Here is a 19,629-nt window from a genome sequence, read left to right as displayed (position 1 = left end):
TATGTGGGATCCGAACCCTCGGGCGGGAGCGCCGCCGCGCTTCCCAAGCGGCGCACTATCCAGTGCACCACCGGGCCGGCCCAAACTTTTCATGTACAGGGCCAGATAGTAAATATTTTGGGTTTGGCAAGACCACGTGGTCTTTGTTGCAGCTATTCAAATCTGTTATGTAGCGTGAAAGCAGCCATAGATAATATGTGAACAAATGGGCATGGCTGTGTTCCAATAAAACTTTATTTACAAAACCATGTAGCAGCCAGAATTTGGCATGCAGGCTTGCTGACCTGGTCTAGAGCTATCCTTGTCTCAAGTTTTTGATCAAAAACTTGCTTCTTCCCTATCTTGTTGGGCTGAGTCTAGGGTAAAAATTAAGTGGTTTTGTAAGAGGTTACTCAATGGCTTTGTTGAATGAATGATGAATAATTGATGATGACATTTAGGCTGCTGTTTACAAACAGCCGGCGTTGTCTCTTGGCTGTGGTTCACTGCTTTGTCTAGAGTATAGGTGGCCTTTCTGATTTCCTTCCCTAGACTGCGTTTTCAGAGGTGGATCAAAACAAAGCTAGGGTTTGTTCCAAAATGTGGCCCATGGGCATTTCAGAATAAATAACGAGGCCTGAACTGTGGCGGCAGAGGGTGGCTTTGGGTTGCATTTTCCTGATCTGCTTTCTGCCACTTACCTCTGGAGTTTAGTCTGAGGGGATGGAGGCTGGTATTCTGGCTCTCTCAGAGGTAGAGGGCATCGAGGCACCTGGACACATGCAATTCACATTGCAACATGTCATGCCCTAGACATGGTTATTTTGGTAGCAGAGAGTTAAATGTTGCTGATAATATATTCTTATAAGTAGATAACACAGGCCAAGCTGTCGGAGTTTCAGGGGACCCAAATTTGGATCCCAAAACTCATAGCTCGGAAGCCCATGTTCCATCTGGTGGACTTCTGGGGTAAGGCACAAGGTTCCTGGTCTGTTGCTTTGTGGTAAGTTTCTGTATTTGAAACCCAAAGCCAGTTGGGCCTGAGCTTCAGCAACATTTTGAGTTGAATTGGTTCAAAGTGAAAACTGATTCTCATTTGTCTTTATGATAGTGTTAGGATTCCAGAGGGAGAGGTATTATTCCTCTTTTGAAATGGGAGAATGAGGGCCAAGAATCCTTGGGACGGGGGTGCTCATGCTAGACTCCATTTGTCAGGTTGGTTTTGGCCAGCGGATCTCCTAAACGAGGTTGACAGCCCTCTCTACCTGGGTCCCCATTCCCTCAAATACCACCTTCCCTCTGCTGGTGGAATCTATTTTACCTCAGTGCCTTGACTGGTCTACAAAATAAATGTTCTGATATTTCCAGAATGGAAATAGCCTGTCCTCTCTTCTTTCTGTTTCTTTATTATTCTTGTACTTTCTTTCCTTTCCTTTTCTGTTTTGACTCCCCCTCTTGGCCAAGTCTTGGTCTGCCAGGGGCTGTCAGTCAAAGTTCAGTTCCACTGGTATCCAGAACCAAAAGCTCAATGGTATGATTTTTAGGGAAGGAAGGAGAACGTCTTAAAAGTATACTTAAAATTCTACTTTGTCTGCATGTGTCTTATTCTCACAGTTGAAAATATTGTTTGTCTTGGTATGTTGAATATGGTTACTGATACAGAGGTGGTCCATACCTTATACAATTTCAGTTCATTTGGATTTATAAAAATGAATAATATTTATATAATATAATGTTATTATTCTTCCCTCAAAAGACAGTGTATGTTGGAAAAACATGGACTTTGAAGTAAGGTTAAGGCTAAATTAATCTGAGTGAGAAGCTGATTTTGGCCCTGATTGCCTGTGTTAGTTGGGGTAACTTATTTTTACTTTCTGAGTCTCATCTTATCAGCGGTGATGTGAGGATACCCACCTTGTAGAGCTGAGGTTAAATTTAGATCCGATAATGAAGTGAGCTACTCAGCATAGTACCTGGTACATGGTAGGGGTTTAATAAAGAGCATTACTTTTGTTATGAAAAATGTCATTATTTCTGGTGAGCTCTGAGATCTCCTTTTTGAAGATGACCTTTCCACAAGATCCTTCCCATCCCATTCCATCCCATCCTTTACATTCTTCTATTGGGTTTTCTTCTGCATCCTGTTTTCCATATGTGACTTACTATGAACTCCTTAAGGATAGAAATGCAGTTTATTAAACTGTGTTTTATACTCCTGCTACCCACAACACATATGAATTTCACAGATGTACTGTTGAGTGAAAGAAGCCAAATACAAAAGAATACATACCTCTTTTTTTTTCTTTTTGAAATTCAAGAACAGTAATCTATGGAGATAGAGGTCAGAATAGTGGTTATCCTGGGGGGGAGTAGAGGAATTATTGACTGGGTAAGTGCTGAAGGGAGCCTTCTCGGTGCTATAAATGTTTTAACTCTTGTCTCAAAGATACTAACTCAGGTGTGTGTGTGTTTAAAAAAAATCTTTGATTTGTACACTTAATATTTGTATGCTTTGTGTATACTATAATTCAATAAAAATTTTAAAAGATGTTTCCTGGTATGCAGTCTTGTGTGGCCTTTAGTAGTCATTCAGTAAAAGGTCAAATATTGAAAGGATGTTTTGATGAAAAAAAAAAAAAAGGTCATTCTTAATCACCATGTGACAAAGGCCAAATTTTAAGGAAGATGTAACATACATTTTGAAAAACACAGTGGACACAGTTCCTGATTTATAGTTAGAGTTCACACTGTTATTCACAACACTGCTTGAATCTTCACCTAGCTATTTCAGGAAGTATAAGAAATGGGGATGGCAGGACTTGTTATTTGGGACAGTTTGTGCAGGTGGCATGGCAGGGAATGCAGGAGAGAGAGAGATACAGTCCTGTCAGATTGAGGGGAAACCTCATTTTTTCAATGTGTCTCTGTTGCCTCCTCCCTGCTCTTTCCCTACCTTCTCTTTGTCCTTTTATCAATTCTACTTTGAAATGAAATCTGCAGCTCTAATAGACTCTACTGACACTCGTGCGGTAATTCTTCCAGATGGTATTTGAATCTCGGGTGTTCTATGAAAAATGAAAAGACCAAACACATGCACAAATAAATGAAGGTTGAATTAATCTTTATAATTAAATGGAATATTGCCCTGCTATGACTGATTTTAGCTTTCAAACTGGATTTCATGCTAATTTTTCAGTGATCTGTAATTGTATTAACGTGGCTTTTTAGATGCCTGACAGTACTTAAAAATAGATTTTGCCAAGTTACTGAGAGAAAAATAATTAGAACTTTTAGGTATATTTGTACATCTGAGCTCTTGAGGTACATTCATATCATGACTTACAGTTGCAAAGCATTTTTCAATTGTTTATTAATTATTTGCCCCTAATCATCCTGGGATTTAGGTGGCATTGGTCAGAAATTGCAAGTGCCTGCAGCACATTCGAAATTTGGTAGTTGGGAAGATGGTGGTGTTTTCTCCATAAAGTGCTCCTACTACCGTAATAGTGGTGACTATCACTGAAATCACTAAGGTATATTAAAGGAGTGGATGAGTCCACTTTTCATGACTGGATGATACAGTGTCAGGTATTCTCAGAAGTGGATCCAGAAGCCTTGGTGAGTATATTAGTCCATTTGTGTTGCTATAACAGAAATACCTGAGACTGGGTAACTAAAGAACGAGGTTTATTGCTTGCAGTTTGTGAGGCTGGCAAGTCCAAAGTCCATCTGATGGTGGTGACAGTGAGCCAGGGGTCTCACATTACAAGGTGGTGGAAGCAGAGAGAGCAAGAGAGAGAGAAAGACAGATTCTCCTCTTCTTTTAAAGCCCTCAGAACCACTCCCCTGACCACCATTTTTAATCCATTCACTACTGCACGGTCCTATAAGCCAATCACCTCTTCAAGGCTCCATCTTTCAGTTACTGTAGTAGAATTTTCCACCCTCTTAACAATCACATGGGGGCTAAGCTTCTAAATACATAAAACTTGGGGGACAAAATTCAAGCTTCAGTGAGTTTGGGGGGAACATAATTCAATCCACTACAGCAAGTACCACAGTTTAGTGCAGAGGGCATCACAAGCTTGAACATGCAAGTTATTACACCCTCAGGGGACATTTGGCAATGTCTGGGGATATTTTTGGTTATAACTGTGGGTGGCGTTACTAGCATTTAGTGGGTAGAAGACAAGGCTGTTGCTAAACATGCTACAGTGCACAGGACAGTCTCCGACAAATAAGAATGATTTGGCCCCAAATGTCAGTAGTAGCAAGGTTGAGAAACCCATAAAGCCTTATGGTAAGGTTTGTTATAATGCTGATTCCTGGGTTCCAAGCCAGAGACATTCTGACTCAAAAAGTCTAGGGTGGTCCCTCGAATTGGTAATTTTAACAAGCTCTCAGTGACACCGATGCTGCTAGTTCAGAGACCAAGCTTTGAGAAGTCCTGAAATAGAGGATGCCAGTGTCAAAGCAACAAGCAATCTGTATGGGCATTGGCCCTATGACATCTTCTTTTAGAAAAACTATATGACAATTCACACTTGCCTAATTTAATAATTCACCACAGTTATCTCAGTTTGATCTCTCCTCCTACCATATGTGAAAGGTTGTTAAGAAGTTTTTTAGGCAGTACGGAATTGTTCATATCAGAGCTAAACCTCAATGGAAAGAATGACGATGATCCCCACTTAGCTGTTGATGAGAGAAGGGGATGTGTTTATTTAAGTTAATCTCCAATTTGCCTCCTGTTTAAATAAGTAATTTAACAATTGGGGAAGGATTAAGTAGCTGATTAAATTTCCCTGAGAAATGTTAGGCATTAGGGCTTAGGTATTGCAGGTGCATTTCTAAGCTCTTTGAATCTTTACATTTGAAAACGATTTTTAATAATTTGGGTATGTTTTTCCCTTTCCCCCAAAAAGCACATTGATTTTTCCATGGTACTTATTCCTATTTTTTGTTAATACTTGTATATTGGCTCTTTTTTTAAAAATTGAAACATAGTTGATTGTATCTATCTGTGGGGTACAGTGTTGAATATCAACACCTGTGTGCAATATGTGATGCTCAAGTCAGGATAATTACTATATTTATCATTACACAATGTATTTACTTTTTTCTGTGGCCCTTTACCAATTTCTCACTAACTCCTACTCCCCCTTTTCCCCCTCTGGTGGCCTCAATGTATATCGGCGCTGTTTTAAAACTTAGATATTTACCACAACAAAACATGAATAATAATTATAGTTAATTATATAATTATTTAAATAATTATTATTTAATCACATGTTTATATATTGATGAAACTTTCTGAAAAAAATTAACCTTTGTACCTTATTTCTTCCTTTCTATCTTTACTAGTAGTTTTGAAAAATTTGGGAACCTCTTATGTAGACGAGGCATTGGCAAACCTGTCTGTAAAGAGCCAAATAGTAAACATTTCAGGCTTTGTGTGGGCTATGTGATCTTCGTTGCAGTTATTCAACTCTGCTGTTGAAGCATGAACCACATAGCCCACACAATGACCAAGGTGGCCATAGAAAATACATAAATAAGCATGGCTGTTGTCAGGGACGGAAACCTTCTCCTCTACCCTCTTAAGTTTAGTGTGTGGGGGCCTGTGAATTAAACTGACAAAAGACAGATTAGCAAGAGAAAGACAAAGTTTATTCACTAATGCACTCAAAAGCTTGCAGAAAATGTAGCTCAGAGAAGTGGTTAGAATTTGGGGCTTATATGCCATCTTAAAACGGGGAGGGAGTTAGGACTTTAAGGGACAACAAATGGTAGGAAATAACAGAAATATATGGGGGAACCTAATGCAAGGGAAGGTTTGTTTTAGTAAGGCCTGTTTATGCAAGTTTTCAACCTGGTGCCAACTTCTCATTTTGGGTGACAGGAGTCACTCTTCCCCCTGGTACAGGAAGCCTCCCTTGAAGGGAGATTTATGACAATTGAATTATTTTGGAAGGCTCTGCTTTTAGGCAGATAACAGGAGTAAGGAGAAAGCCTCTTCCTGCTTCTGTTGATTCTCAGATGCCTTCAGCTCAAAATAATCCTTTGCCACAGTAGCATGTTCTGGACCAATACCACTTTGTTTACAAAAACCAGGTGGCAGACTGGTTTGGGCCTATAGACTGAGATTTGCTGACCCCTGATATAGAGCCCTGTGTGTGAGACAGAGAAAAAATGTAATTTACTTTGGCTCATATAGAAGCCCAGCTGTGACATAGGATTGTTTCGGCTTTTAGGCTTTTATCATCTGGGCTATGTTTAGACAAATGGGTTTAGCTAATTGAGGCTTAGGATATTCATTTGAGCAGGTCTAGTAGCTGTTCTATTTGCAAAATCTTTGCTAGCAGTTTACTACACGCACTTGATACAAATAGAAAACATTGATTTAAAAAATTATATGATTTGGCCACTTTCCCATTCAATTTTAAAGGAAATAAATGAGAGTTGCCTCTATTTTTGAGGTAATACTGCTCCTACTCTCAGGGTGATGGGTGTGTTGTTTTATGGATTAATCATAGGGTGGTTTTGGGTTCTGAATTCTATTGCTACTACCTGCTCCATCTATATACCAAGACAACTCAAATGTTGGTTCTTTTCTTTAACTCTGTTGCAGGTACAGGGCTCACCCAAGTGCGAGGATCATCACAAAGACACCAGGGAAATGTTTAGTGCCAGTATGGCTAAATTACGATTTACCTGTGCCTGAGGAGTAGTTTCTTTTTGCAGACTGGAGAAACTGCCCACCTCCAAGATACATGGAGTTGGTGTTTTTAGGAGAGAGGATGGATGGTGCTGGTTTATAATTTGGAACATGCCTTCAAAAAATGTTCACATCGGAGAATGATAAGGATTGTCTGCCGTACAGTGGCATTACTCATGCAGGGTTGACGATGAATGATCTGAAATCCGAGCATTCCTATCTTCCAGTTCTTGTAAAATGAGGACTGTGATTTGCACTTATAAAGCCCTGTGATTCATGGGAGTGCTTATCTATCCTTCACCCTTGCATGATGCATCAGCTTGTGGACCACACCCAAAAGCAATTTGCAGAATTAAAGTTTTTGAAGACTAATAATAAATCAGTGCCATTCTTATCAAAAGGATAAAATTTGATTTGGCAGATAACTGCATTGTTATTATTTGTGGGATCCTGATAGTCCCAAAGGATATTAAAGACTGTTCTCTAGGCTAATCTTCATCAATTCCATTAACTCTGCTTGGGGCACTATCTTCAGCCAAGGCATCTATAAGAGTCCGTCATTTCCTTGGCATTATGGAAACTGCCATTGTTTTGAAGGATAGTGTAATTCGGGTACAGTCTCCTGAACTTCCGGGTGCTTAAAGCTCAGAATTTTGATTGATGTTTAATAATTATTACAGAACTCATCAGAGAAAATGAGGTCTTGGCGTGGATAAGCTTGACTGAAGCTTTCAAAACCATTGCAAACTTAAGAAAGTTGCCCTATAAATTATAAAAGGACAGTGATCAGTTCCATTTTTTTTTCCATTCTTATGTTGGTTAAATTAATAAAAAAGAAAAATACATGCGGAGACTTAACCATGTAGACTAAACACAAAGCTGTTTAATTAAGTGATTAAAGTGATCCCTTTGATGTAATATGTGCAAGACATTTGAGAATTTACCTGAGTCTTCTAAATAGCCAAGTCAGTGGGGATTAAAACAAATGAGCTTTCCATCTTGCTTTCTGTAGATCAGCTTAATACTAAGTGGCTTTGAAAATTCAGGAGTAAAGCAGTCAGCCTAACCAATCTTTAAATCAGTTTCGTCATCTTTGTAGAAATTATGTCCTATTTCAGAGCTCACAGACAAATAAAGCAGAATTCTATTTGGTTCTGTTCTTCCCACCAGCGTTATCAAGTTGTAGTATACCTTGCAAAAAATTTTGAGAAGGTGGGTGTGACTTGAGAGTTTGTCATGTCACCTAGTAAGTTTTCAATGTTCCTTATTTTTCTGAGTTCATTTGTGATAGGTATTGTATCTGTCTTAAAGTAATAATCTTCACTTTATGAAGTCTCTGTTGTCTCCACAGAAATTAATTGTGTTTTTTGAAGCTCAAGCCCTAGGACTTTAGGGCAAAGAAAAAACTCACAAGTAACTAAGATTTGCAGCATTTACATGGTAGTAATAGCAAAGAGCAAAACAAAAACAAAAAACAGCTAAGCTTTGCATGCACATGAACAACACTGTTGAGCATGGATCACTTTGGCAAACATTGTTAAGCACTTACTGTGTACTAGGATCTGTGCCATGAATTGAGGAAGCTCAATAAACAATATACCCTCATTGAATTATCTATGTTGGCCTAGTCAACTATGGCCCTTGGACCATATTTGGCACGCTGCCTGTTTTTGTATGGTCCACAAACTAAGAATGGATTTTACGTTTTTAAATAGTTTAAACAATAAAAAGCGTATATCATGATATTTGAAAGTTATATAAGATTCAGATTTCAGTATCTATAAAGAAAGTTCTATTGGAACACAGCCACAGCCATTCATTTCTGTGTTGTCCCAGGTTTTCCCTGCTTTCCCAGGAATAATGGCAGAGTAGGTGTGACAGGGACCATATGGCCTGCAAAACCTAAAATATTTACTATCTGTTATTTTACAGAAAAGGTTTGCTAACCCCTAATGTAGGTAATGCAACCTTCCTAATTCCTTTATTATCCGAATACACATTCTACAAATGGGGAAACTGAGAAACAGAGAAATTCAGAAAATTAAGGTACTGCTGATGCATTATATTAGTAATAATAGCAAATTGTCATAGAATGTTTTTCCTCAGCTTTTTTATGAAAATGCAGTGAGACCATGGGCCATATTATATATTTTTATGTTCCTTTAGTACTAAGAAGAGTCCTGAGCCTAGAGTGCATGCTCAATAAGTATTCATTGATTGATTGAAATAGCTTATATTAAAAACATAGTTTTTTTGGTCATCAAGAATTAATTGCAATGGATTTTACACTTTTCTCCATTTTCCAGAAGGTTCTCCAGGTTCTCACAAAGTCTCTCTCTTTTCCCCATTTTTTTTTTCCTGTGGTAAGATCAGTTAGTAGGGAAATGTGCCTTGATGTGAACAGCATTGAATGATGTTCTTGGTCATATATTAAACTACAACCTTTTATATTTTCTGATACTGTTGATGACGTTGATCAGAGTGGATTTATCAACTAAATTACTCATTATATGAATCACTATTTATTGAGCATTTATCACTTGCTACATGCCTGGCATTGTGTTTCATGTGGGGACCACAATGGTGATTAAATGGAATAGGCCATTGGCTTAATTTGAATAGTATTGGAAAGAAGGTTCTTTTGGCTACAAAACCGTCCCTTACAATTGGATTTATCTCTTTGGCTAATGAACCCCTCTTTTAAATGCAGATATTTCTCCAGGGTTAATACATTAGATTGCTATTAGTCACTCACATTTTATTATAAATTAGTTTGAGGCCCCAATGACAGCTAATGGATTAGCTGCCCTGAAAGAATAATAGTTTTGATGAATGAGGAGGGAAGGAGAAGATGACTCTACAGCACAGTTTATTGCCAAGGAAAGGCCAATTTGGGTATTATGGGAGAGCACATGGTATGAACACACAAGGTCTGCTAGGTATTAGGAGGAACAGATACAGGAAAGAGAAAGGGGGGAAGGCAGAAACCAAGATGGAGAATGCTGAAGACAAACATTATCTTTGATCTTTTCTACAGTTAGATTTCATAGTGTTTCTTGTGTCCATTTTAAGAGGTGTGCAAACAGTGGCCCTCAAAAGAGTACTCCAGCTTTGTGAAGGCTGCGAATAGCTTGAGTTCTTCTGGCTCATGTGTAGAGTGTGGCTTTGCGAGGGAAATCCTCCATCATGCTCTAAGAAGCCACATGTGTTTCCCCAATGATCACAGGGTCACCTCACTGCTCTTTCTCTGTCACCACTTTTCTCTTGCCATAAGTGTGGCCCCTTGAAACCGGACCTGTGACTAAAGACTGTGACATTATTTCACAGGAGACTTAAGGTATTGGGGTATAATCTGGCCTGGACTTGGAAGAAGTCATGTTTCTACTTTCTCTGTATAGTCTACAACTAACAGGTATTCATCATGTACTCTAGATCAAGGGATAAAAAAGTGTTTTACATACAATATCATTCTGAACTCTTGCAGACAACCAAATGAAGTAGGCACTAATTTTTTTCTCAAACTACATCTGATAAAAAGGAGAACATGTTAGGATTGCATTCAGGTAGTTGAAAACATAACACATAATGCCTCAAACAAATAAGAGGTTTATTTTTCTCATGCCATGGAGGGGAAGGGAAAGCTGTCCAGTCCTGATATGGCAGGCTCCAGATGCCATCAGCTTTTCATTGTGCCATGTTTAGCATGTAGATTTCTTCCTCATGTTCATTGCCTTATGAGTACAAGATGGCTGCTCTCCCTCTGGTATTGTATCAGCATTCCAGAAAGGAAGATGAGGAATGGCTAAAGCAGTAGTTCCCAACTGGGGGTGATTTTGCCCCCAGGGAACATTTGGCAATATCTGGAGACATTTTTGGTTGTCACAGTTTGGTGGGTGGTTTGCTACTGGTATTTAGTGTGCAGAAGCCGAAGATGCTGCTAAACATCCTACAATCTATAGGACACCCCACAACAAGAATTATCTGGCCCAAAATGTCAATAGTGCTAAGGCTGAGAAACCATGGACTAAAGGCAGAAAGCACTTGCCAACCGAATCTGTCCTTTAAAATGGATTCTTGGAAGTGCAACAAGAACTTTGTTACATGTCATTGGCCAAAATCTTATCCCATAGCAAACTCCGGCTGTAAAGGATGCTGGGTGATGAAGCTATTTTTTTGTGGGGTCCATTGTCATTGTGAACAGAAATGGGATCCTGCTTGCAAGAAATGAAAGGAAGAATAGATATTGGATAGACAATAGGTAGTGTTTGCTTCAGGAAAGTTAGTTTCTTTGCCTAAGCTCACAGAGGTAGTGAAGATGAGCAGCTGTTTGAGCCTCATCCATTGAGAAGGATATTCAGTTGTTAAGTGCAGCTCCTCTCCAGATGTCTGTATGAATAAGTGATGGAAATGCACACACTGGTTATGAAAAACCCTGGAGTTTTTGATCAGCCACGAACAGCCTAGAAAACATTTCTTACAGGATATAATATACAATATGTTAAATATTTATATCACTGTTCTCTCAGTATTTGCAGTGGGACTTATGTTTCCTTCTTGTCCATGTAACCAGTGGGGTAATTGATTTCAGACCTGCCTCACTAATACTTGGCCCTTCAACAAACCATCAGGCTATTGGTGCTCCATTCTCCCATTCAGAAAAAGTTAAAAAGTGATGTGATCACTATTTGCCTTAGGCAAACATATACCCTGTTAGGTATATCAAGCAGGAAGACATTTAATACAGGGTACTGGAGGCTTTATACAACCATTCAGAGAGCTGGTGGAGTGAAGGGCAGAGGCTGCCATTGATCTCCTCTGCCTGAACACCAAAGGGGTCTTCTCAGGAGAGTGCCTGGAAGTTGTTAGCGAAGCACTGTATCTGCTGTCTGCAGATGCCTATGGCTACAAACAGTGAATAAATGGTGTCTCCTCTTCTACCTTTCAAATCACCCAAGTGCTTCTCATTGGCAATCTAACCCAGAGTCATACTCCACGGGTTTGGGGAGATACAGTTCTGAAGCTTCTCAGGGAAGAATGTAGAATGGGGGTGGGATGATGTGAAATTGACAACAGACTCTCTGGCAGAAGAAACATTTGAGTCTGAATAGAGGCATACATACACAGCACATTTTGGGTAGAGCACTCTATTCAGATGTTGACAATGTTGCTACTAGTATTTTTACCTTATTCTAGCTATGTATCCTTGGGAGATAAATAGGGATTCTTTGTATCTCCATTCTGATACTCTTCAAGTCATGGTGATGCTAAATAAATAATAATAAAAAGGATTCAATGACCTGCACATACAGTGCAGAAAGTAATATATTCTGTAAGGCTCTGTAGTGCAGTGGGGGTTCCTAGAGTGTGCGGTTTGAAAAACAATGCATAATTCACCAGTATGCTCCTGAAAGACCAATGTTCAGAAAACAATTGTGGATGACTCAGCTTGCATTTCTTTCTTTCTTTCTTTCTTTCTTTCTTTCTTTCTTTCTTTCTTTCTTTCTTTCTTTCTTTCTTTCTTTCTTTCTTTCTTTCTTTCTTTCTTTCTTCTTTCTTTCTTTCTTTCTCTTCTTTCTTTTGGGGGGGGGATGCTATCTGGAGGTCTTTATTTGTTATGCATAAGACTGTGGCAAGCTGATAAAATACAGTGAAAAATTAAATGCAATGAGGGAAATAATAGAACAGTCTCAGAGCAAGGTAACCTATAGACATATGACATTGTTTGTTGTTGAGGGGAGAGTTGTAACCTCTAGTTATTTGTTAACTGGGTCACATCAGGCTTTAGTGTGTGTAACTCACACTGTTTTGAGGCGGAATTTGATATGTGCTATATTTGAATCTCTGGAACAGCAAAACCCATTATGACTGTGTCTTAAGGCACTTGTAAAATCCTTTCTGAGTCTTGAGTTGCAGGTTTCTGCTGATATTTAATATTTGAATTATCTCAAGGAAGATAAGGAAAATGTGCTATCTTATTCTATTTCTTGAGTGAAAAAATTGAAAAGGACTAGAGGAAAAAAACTCGTTACCAAGAGCAGTGTGCAAAGGTCACTGGTTTTGCTCTGCTGGAATAAATCCAATGTGTTTGGGGTTGCCTGGGTCTTAGGTTGGTCATCTGGAGGCATATTTGGAGGTGAGGATTCCTGTGCAAGTTATTAAGCAAATACTCCCAAAAGAAACCAGCAAGGGAATGGGAAAAGCAAGATAGGGAGGGGTAAGAGGCAGGCGAGGGTGTGATTTCAGGGGGGGCATCTCATAATTAGGCTGATCCTGTGGGGAATTCTTGAAGTGCAAATTATACCTCAGAGTTTGTCCTGAATTCCTGCTATAGTCAGTTATTAGCTAAAGGCTGCCTGGGTAGAGGTGGAGGTAGGGTGGGCAGAAGGCAAACTCCCAGCAACTAGCTGTTTTTGAGCACAGGAAAGGAGCTCCATTAGCCCTAGGCAGGCCTTCAAAGACTGTCAGATGTTGGCCATTAGAAAAGAAAAGAACATAGATGCTGGAGAGGTATTTACAGAAGTGATAAACCGGATTCCCAGGGATTTGGGCAGAGCCCTGACAATGTACTTACCACATTCTTTTAAGCTGCTCTTTTGTTTTTGTGAAACCCAGAATCTGAGGAGGGTAGAGAGAGAGAGATTTTCACCTGGAACTTTCAAGTTTCTCTAAAGCAAGGGTTGGCAATTTTTTAAAATCAAGGGCCAGATAAAGTATTTGAGGCTTTGTGGGTCACAGGGTTTTTGTCCAAACTACTCAACTCCATAACTGTAGTGCAAAAGCAGCAGTAGATAATAGGTAAATGAATGAGAATGGGTGTGTTCCAATAAAACTTTATTTATAAAAACAGGCAGGGAGGGGGGCTAGATTTGGCCCTGGGGCCATAGTGTGCCAGTGCTTGCTCTGGAGGTTTCTTATATGTGCCTAGAGTGATTTTCCCTTTATCCATTCCCTACATGCTGCAAAACATGGGATAATTAATACCTTTGTCTTTCAAAAGCATAGTTATGGCATTATGACTGTCTTAAATAATTCTGGATCCTCTGCCTCCAATCTTTCTGGTATCCTGGTCATCATTCACAGTGTTGCATGGATAATCTTCCTGAAGCATGACTCATCTCTTTTTACTCCCCTGTTAAAAATATTTAGTGTTGCTTTTTGTTGCTTCGCCCCCCCATGGATTTGTCACCCCTCTTCCCCTGGGTGATGGAGATGCAAAGGATTACTCAAAGCCCATCTTTTCTGAGCAGTGAGAAGCCCCAAAGTGGTTAACTTCCCTGGGAATGCTCAAGTCAGAGCCAACCCTTCCATTTGGGTTCTCTTCCTTCATTTCTTTTCCAGACCAGGAAGTTACAGGAAGAGAGCAAAGGTGGGGTTATAGTTTAACAGTATAGGCTGGTAACTTTCAGTGAAACAAGCCAGATGACATTCCAATAAGGCAATTAAGTGGTCTTAGCAATGCAAGCTTGATCTTAGCAAACATTCCTTCTTATAGCAATTTCTCAGTATCTTTACATAACAATCAGTAACTAGTCTGTCTTTGAGCCAGCAACCTGCTGTGCCACAATTCTTATCTTGCAACAGAGACTTATAGCCTGAGGAAAATTTCCTGTCCTTGTGAGGTCAATATTTGAAACTGCAAGGCTCTCTCTTAGTTTTAAAATAAAATGTAGACTTGTTAGCATAGTATTCAGGGATCTCTGTGATCTGGCCCCCAGCCAACTTTCTTTCATTATTTTCTGTTTGCCACCTTCATGTTCTTTAGGGTCCAGCTATAAAAAACTACTTGCCATCTCTCCCAAATGCCACATGTATCTTGTCTCCCTGTCTTTTTTTCTTTCATTTTCATTGACTTATCTAAATTGATAAAATTTCAATATATTTATGGTGTACAACATAGAGTTTTGATACATGGGTACATTGTAGGATGGTAAAATCAAGCTAGTTAACAAATCTCTTACCTTATATATTTATATTATTTTTGTGGGAAGAACATTTAAAATCTAATGTCTTAGCAATTTTCAAGTATGCAATACTTGGTTGTCAACTGTAGTCACCATGTTGTGCAACAGATCTCCTGAACTTATTCCTCTTGTCTAACTGAAATTTTCTGTCCTTTGACCAACATTTCTCCAACCCCACCCCCACCCCCAGCCCATGGTAAACACTATTCTACTCTCTGCTTCTATGAGCTGGATTGTTCTACATTCCACATATAAATGAGATCATGCAGCACTTGTCTATCTGTACCTGGCTTGTTTCACTTAGTGTAATGTCATTCAGGTTCATCCATGTTGTCGCAAATGAAAGGATTTCCTTCCTTTTTTAAGGCTGAATTGTATTGCATTGTAAAAAATCCGTTTATTCATTGATGGACACTTAGGTTGATTCCACATCTTGGACTTTGTGAACAATGCAACAACAAATATGGGAATGTAGATGTCTCTGGGACATACTGATTTCATTTCCTTTGGATATATACATGGAAGTGGAATTGCTAGATCATATGGTAGTTCTATTTTTAATTTTTCCAGGAACCTCCATATTGTTTTCCATAGTGATTGCACCAATTTATATTCCCACCAACAGTGTGCAAGACTTTCCTTTTCTCTACATCCTCACCAACACCTGTTTTCTGTTTTTTTTGACAATAGCCATTTTAACAGATGTGAGGTGATATCTCATTGTGCTTTTAATTTTTATTCTCTGATTAATGATGTTTAGCATTTTTTCCTGTAGATGTTGGTTACTTGTATGTCTTCTTTCGAGAAAATATTTGTCACATCCTTTCTCCATTTTTTAAAAACTGGGTTGTTTCCTTGCTATTAAATTTAGTTTCTTATATATTTTGGATTTTAACCCCTTATCAGATGTATGGTCTGCATATTTTTTCCTCCCTGTCTTTGCCCTTGTCGTGTCCTCTCCTGAAATGTTCTTCCTCTCAGCTCTGCATTTTGAGATCCTAACCATTCTCTAAGACTCACTTTGGTCACCTTGTCCATTAAGCATTTCCCCATCAGGAAATGGTCTCATCTCTGGACTTTGAAAACAATATTGTCTATTTCTATGAAAACCATTATTTATTTTGTACTAGATAGTTATTTGCTACATTCACTCTGTTTTTGGTATATAGAGGGCAGGGACTAACTTAATTTTTTCTGGGTTTTTTTTTTTTTTTTTTTTTTTGCATTTCACAGTGGCTTACATATAGTAGACATTTAGTAAATTAAGTTTTCAGATAAAGGTTGCATTCCTACATTCTGTGATTATTAATGATTTAAGTGCTGAAACTCTGACATCATTTTTCTTTTTCCTTTTTATAGGCAAGAGCTGTTTTGGCAAAAGTTGGCTATCCTGAGTTTATAATGAATGATACTCATGTTAATGAAGACCTCAAGGCAGTAAGTGCTAAATTTACTGTATTTTTTTTTCTGGCAAATTTTACTGGCCCCGTGCCTTTCAAGTAACCCAAGTCGAAGCAATTAAACCTGGTGGTGCCAGAAAGTACCTAACTTAATTTTTTCTGGTTTTTTTTTTTTTTTTTTTTTTTGCATTTCACAGTGGCTTACATATAGTAGACATTTAGTAAATTAAGTTTTCAGATAAAGGTTGCATTCCTACATTCTGTGATTATTAATGATTTAAGTGCTGAAACTCTGACATCATTTTTCTTTTTCCTTTTTATAGGCAAGAGCTGTTTTGGCAAAAGTTGGCTATCCTGAGTTTATAATGAATGATACTCATGTTAATGAAGACCTCAAGGCAGTAAGTGCTAAATTTACTGTATTTTTTTTTCTGGCAAATTTTACTGGCCCCGTGCCTTTCAAGTAACCCAAGTCGAAGCAATTAAACCTGGTGGTGCCAGAAAGTACCAACTTTTGATTAATTCCTTGGCTAGATATGAGCATAAATATGCCAGACATATCATAAAATTTAGAGCAGATTCAAAATAAAGGAAATGTCAGAAAGAATGCATAGTTGAGTGGGTACCATAAAACAAATGGATTAGGATTTGGCCTAATTTGATCATAAAGGAAAGAATTAAGCAAATTGAGTATTTTACAATTAACAGGCATGTTCTAATAGCTAACACATCATGTTTGTTGTTAAACAATTTTTATTTGCTTCATTCATATTAAATGAATAGTAATAAATCTGCTTGCTGGGAGTTAACTTCATTAAACTTTATGAGTGTTTTGGCAAATTAAGTGCATATACATATGACTCTATAATTTATCGTGAGTTGGACTATATATTTGCAGTAAATTACTGATGAGGAATAGTAATAATTCTTTTTTATTTCAATATGTTGGGACATGTATTTTCCAGTAGATATATTCATTACAGGCCTATCTAATCACAGCCAGTATTTTCTTTCCTACAAATAGTTCTGATAAAATTTTTTCCTTCTCACAAAAAATCCTGTTTTTACCCACCATTCACTAGATTTTCTTGGAAAAGTAGCCTTTAGAAATTCTTTAAATACAAGGATACTTCAAAAAGTTCTTGGAAAAATAGAATTGAGAGATGATATGAATCTTTCCATGAACTTTTTGAAGTACCTTCATAGCTATGGTTCTGAGGTTAGCTCTTTCCTGAAACTGTGATTCAACAAGTGCCTTTGTAGATGAGCATCAGAATTTTACAAGACCATTCAAAAATGAGAGATAACTTTAACTAGAAACTTTCTCCACTGGGCTCTAAGATATAGCCTCCCAAAGTATTGATCCAGTTGCTCTGGAAGAAAATCATTATGCTTCACAGTATCGTAAAGCTCAGACAGCCTATCTGATTATATGCTATTTTGATAATGCTGAAAATCCCATTGTTATTATGGTAATTAAAAAGGATACTGAAACATTTGACACATTCATATGTATTATCTTTTAATCCCCATAGTGATTCTGTGAAGTAGATGGTGTTTGTCACCATTTTGCAGAAAAGGACAGAGACTCAAAGAAGTTGAGTGATCTCCTCAGTGCCACACAGAGTGTCAGAGCCAGAACAGTAATCTGGACTGAGGAAGCTCTGCCTGCACTCAGAGAAGGGTTTCTCAAGGGTCCTTGTCAGGCAGCTGTGCTGCAGGAACAGAGGGATCAGTGTGGAGATTTTGCTTTGCCAGAGCTGTTGGGAAGGATAAGAGCAGAAGGGAGCGGCCATACTGTCAAGTGTTTAAGAGCACAGGCTCTGCCGTCAAGGTCCTGGATTTCAATTCTGCCTCTTCCATTTACTAATTTGATCTTGTACAGGTTGCTTAACTTCAGTTAGCTTCCCTTTGGTTATCTGGACACTGGAGATAATAACCAAGTTTTAGTACTGGTGGGAAAATTAGATGTGATTATATCAATGTAAAATCACCTACCATAAAGTCTGGCACATAGTAGGCTCACTGTAAGTGGTAGCTCTCATCAATATGAGAGCTGTTGCTACCAAGATCATCACCAGGGCACAAAGTACCTTAGCAGGAGAAACTGGATAATTACTTGTAATTGGTAAATATTCCAGGTCAGATGTGAAAGAAGTTTGAGAGGCAGTTTGGTGTGGTGGTTATGAGCATGGACCCTGCAGTCAAAGCACCTGGAGTGAAATCCTGTCTGCCACTTACCACGTGTATGACCTAGGGTAGGTTATGCAGCCTTTCTGTGTCTCAATTTCCTCATCTGCAAAATGGAGATCATAATAATTCCTCCCATATATGATTGCTGTGAGGATCAAATAAGTTAACATATTTAAAGTATTTAGAACCAACCCTGACATACAAAAGCACAATATAAGTGTTAGCTATGACATTCTCAATTTGCACTTATGATAGTAGATTATTTTGGTTTGAAAAAGTCATCATGAATTAATTCATGCAGTATCCAGGCCCCTCAGATTGATTTAAAAGACTCTATGGATGGAAAAGTCCCAAGCCTTAATCAAATAAGGTAGCATTCAGAGCTCGCTTACAGTGTTTAGTTCATCATGTTTTGCTGGCAGTCTGTTGCTGTCTAAGTTGAGAGCCCCAAATTTAAGGACTAACTGAACGCTGTATCTTCTGTAAAAAGAAATCAGATGCCAAACTGGATGCTGTGTTGGGTATGCTTCTTTGTTTCTCCAGGGCCTGAATGGAAGCCATTAGACAGCAAGATTTTTAAACACTTTTGTGAAGAAATGGCTTTCATCTGACTCATTGCCAAAGCAGACACAATTACACTCAAGAGGTTCTAATAGTTTAAAAAACTGACGGTGGAAAAAAAAATCCAAATACATGAAGTAAAAAGACATTTGTGTTCAGAAACTGATACAGAAAACAAAATCCAGTTTGGAAATAGGTAAAGGATGACATGGTAGACTGTAATAGTGTCACCGAGGTTAATAGCAAAAGGACTAAAATATTGCTGGTACACAATGGGACTATGTTTTCAGTTTTAAGAAACATGTAGATAAGGACTGCTACAGGGCCTATGAGAAATTTCTGGTAATTCAAGCTCTAAGCGTGAGAGGCTGTTACAGATGAAAAACAGCTTGCTACATTTGACACTGGTGAAGATATGATTCATCAGGCACAAACGCAAAAGGAAGAGGAGAGAGAGTAGGTGAGGGAGCAGCTGAAGGTCAAGGAGAAAGGTTGAAAACTGAAGTTGGGCTCCTGTGGAGATAATAGCAAATGAATAAGAATTGAGAGGCAGGAGTGAAAAAGAATCAGAGAAAACATTTTGTTTTTCCTCTGTGCATGGCAAGGTAAACTGAGATACCCAGCAAAGCATTTCTGAACAACAATCCTCCCGTAGTCTTTGAAGGAGTAAGAAGGGAAATGCCCTTTATTTGAACTGACATCAGACGTAGGAAAGTGTGTAAGTTAGTCTAAAAAGCATGGGTCAGTCCATTTTCAAATTAGCCTTACAAAGTATTCCATTTCTTTGATCCTTAATGGAAATACACTCCAGTGAATT

General features: G+C 38.5%; 1 protein-coding gene across 2 annotated transcripts in view; it reads left to right on the top strand.

Annotated features, from left to right (window-relative positions):
- The window catches only part of PHEX (phosphate regulating endopeptidase homolog, X-linked), a 216,318-nt gene that overhangs the window by 127,354 nt on the left and 69,335 nt on the right, over positions 1-19,629 (top strand). For both annotated transcript variants that reach the window (XM_008568394.1, XM_008568395.1), the window contains exon 13: positions 16,018-16,095. In XM_008568394.1, coding sequence (XP_008566616.1) covers positions 16,018-16,095 — 78 coding nt within the window. The remainder of the gene's footprint in view (positions 1-16,017; positions 16,096-19,629) is intronic.

Source organism: Galeopterus variegatus, unplaced genomic scaffold (assembly GCF_000696425.1).
Source record: "Galeopterus variegatus unplaced genomic scaffold, G_variegatus-3.0.2 Scaffold406, whole genome shotgun sequence".
NCBI lineage: Eukaryota > Metazoa > Chordata > Mammalia > Dermoptera > Cynocephalidae > Galeopterus > Galeopterus variegatus.
This window is presented reverse-complemented; position numbering and strand designations above follow the sequence as displayed.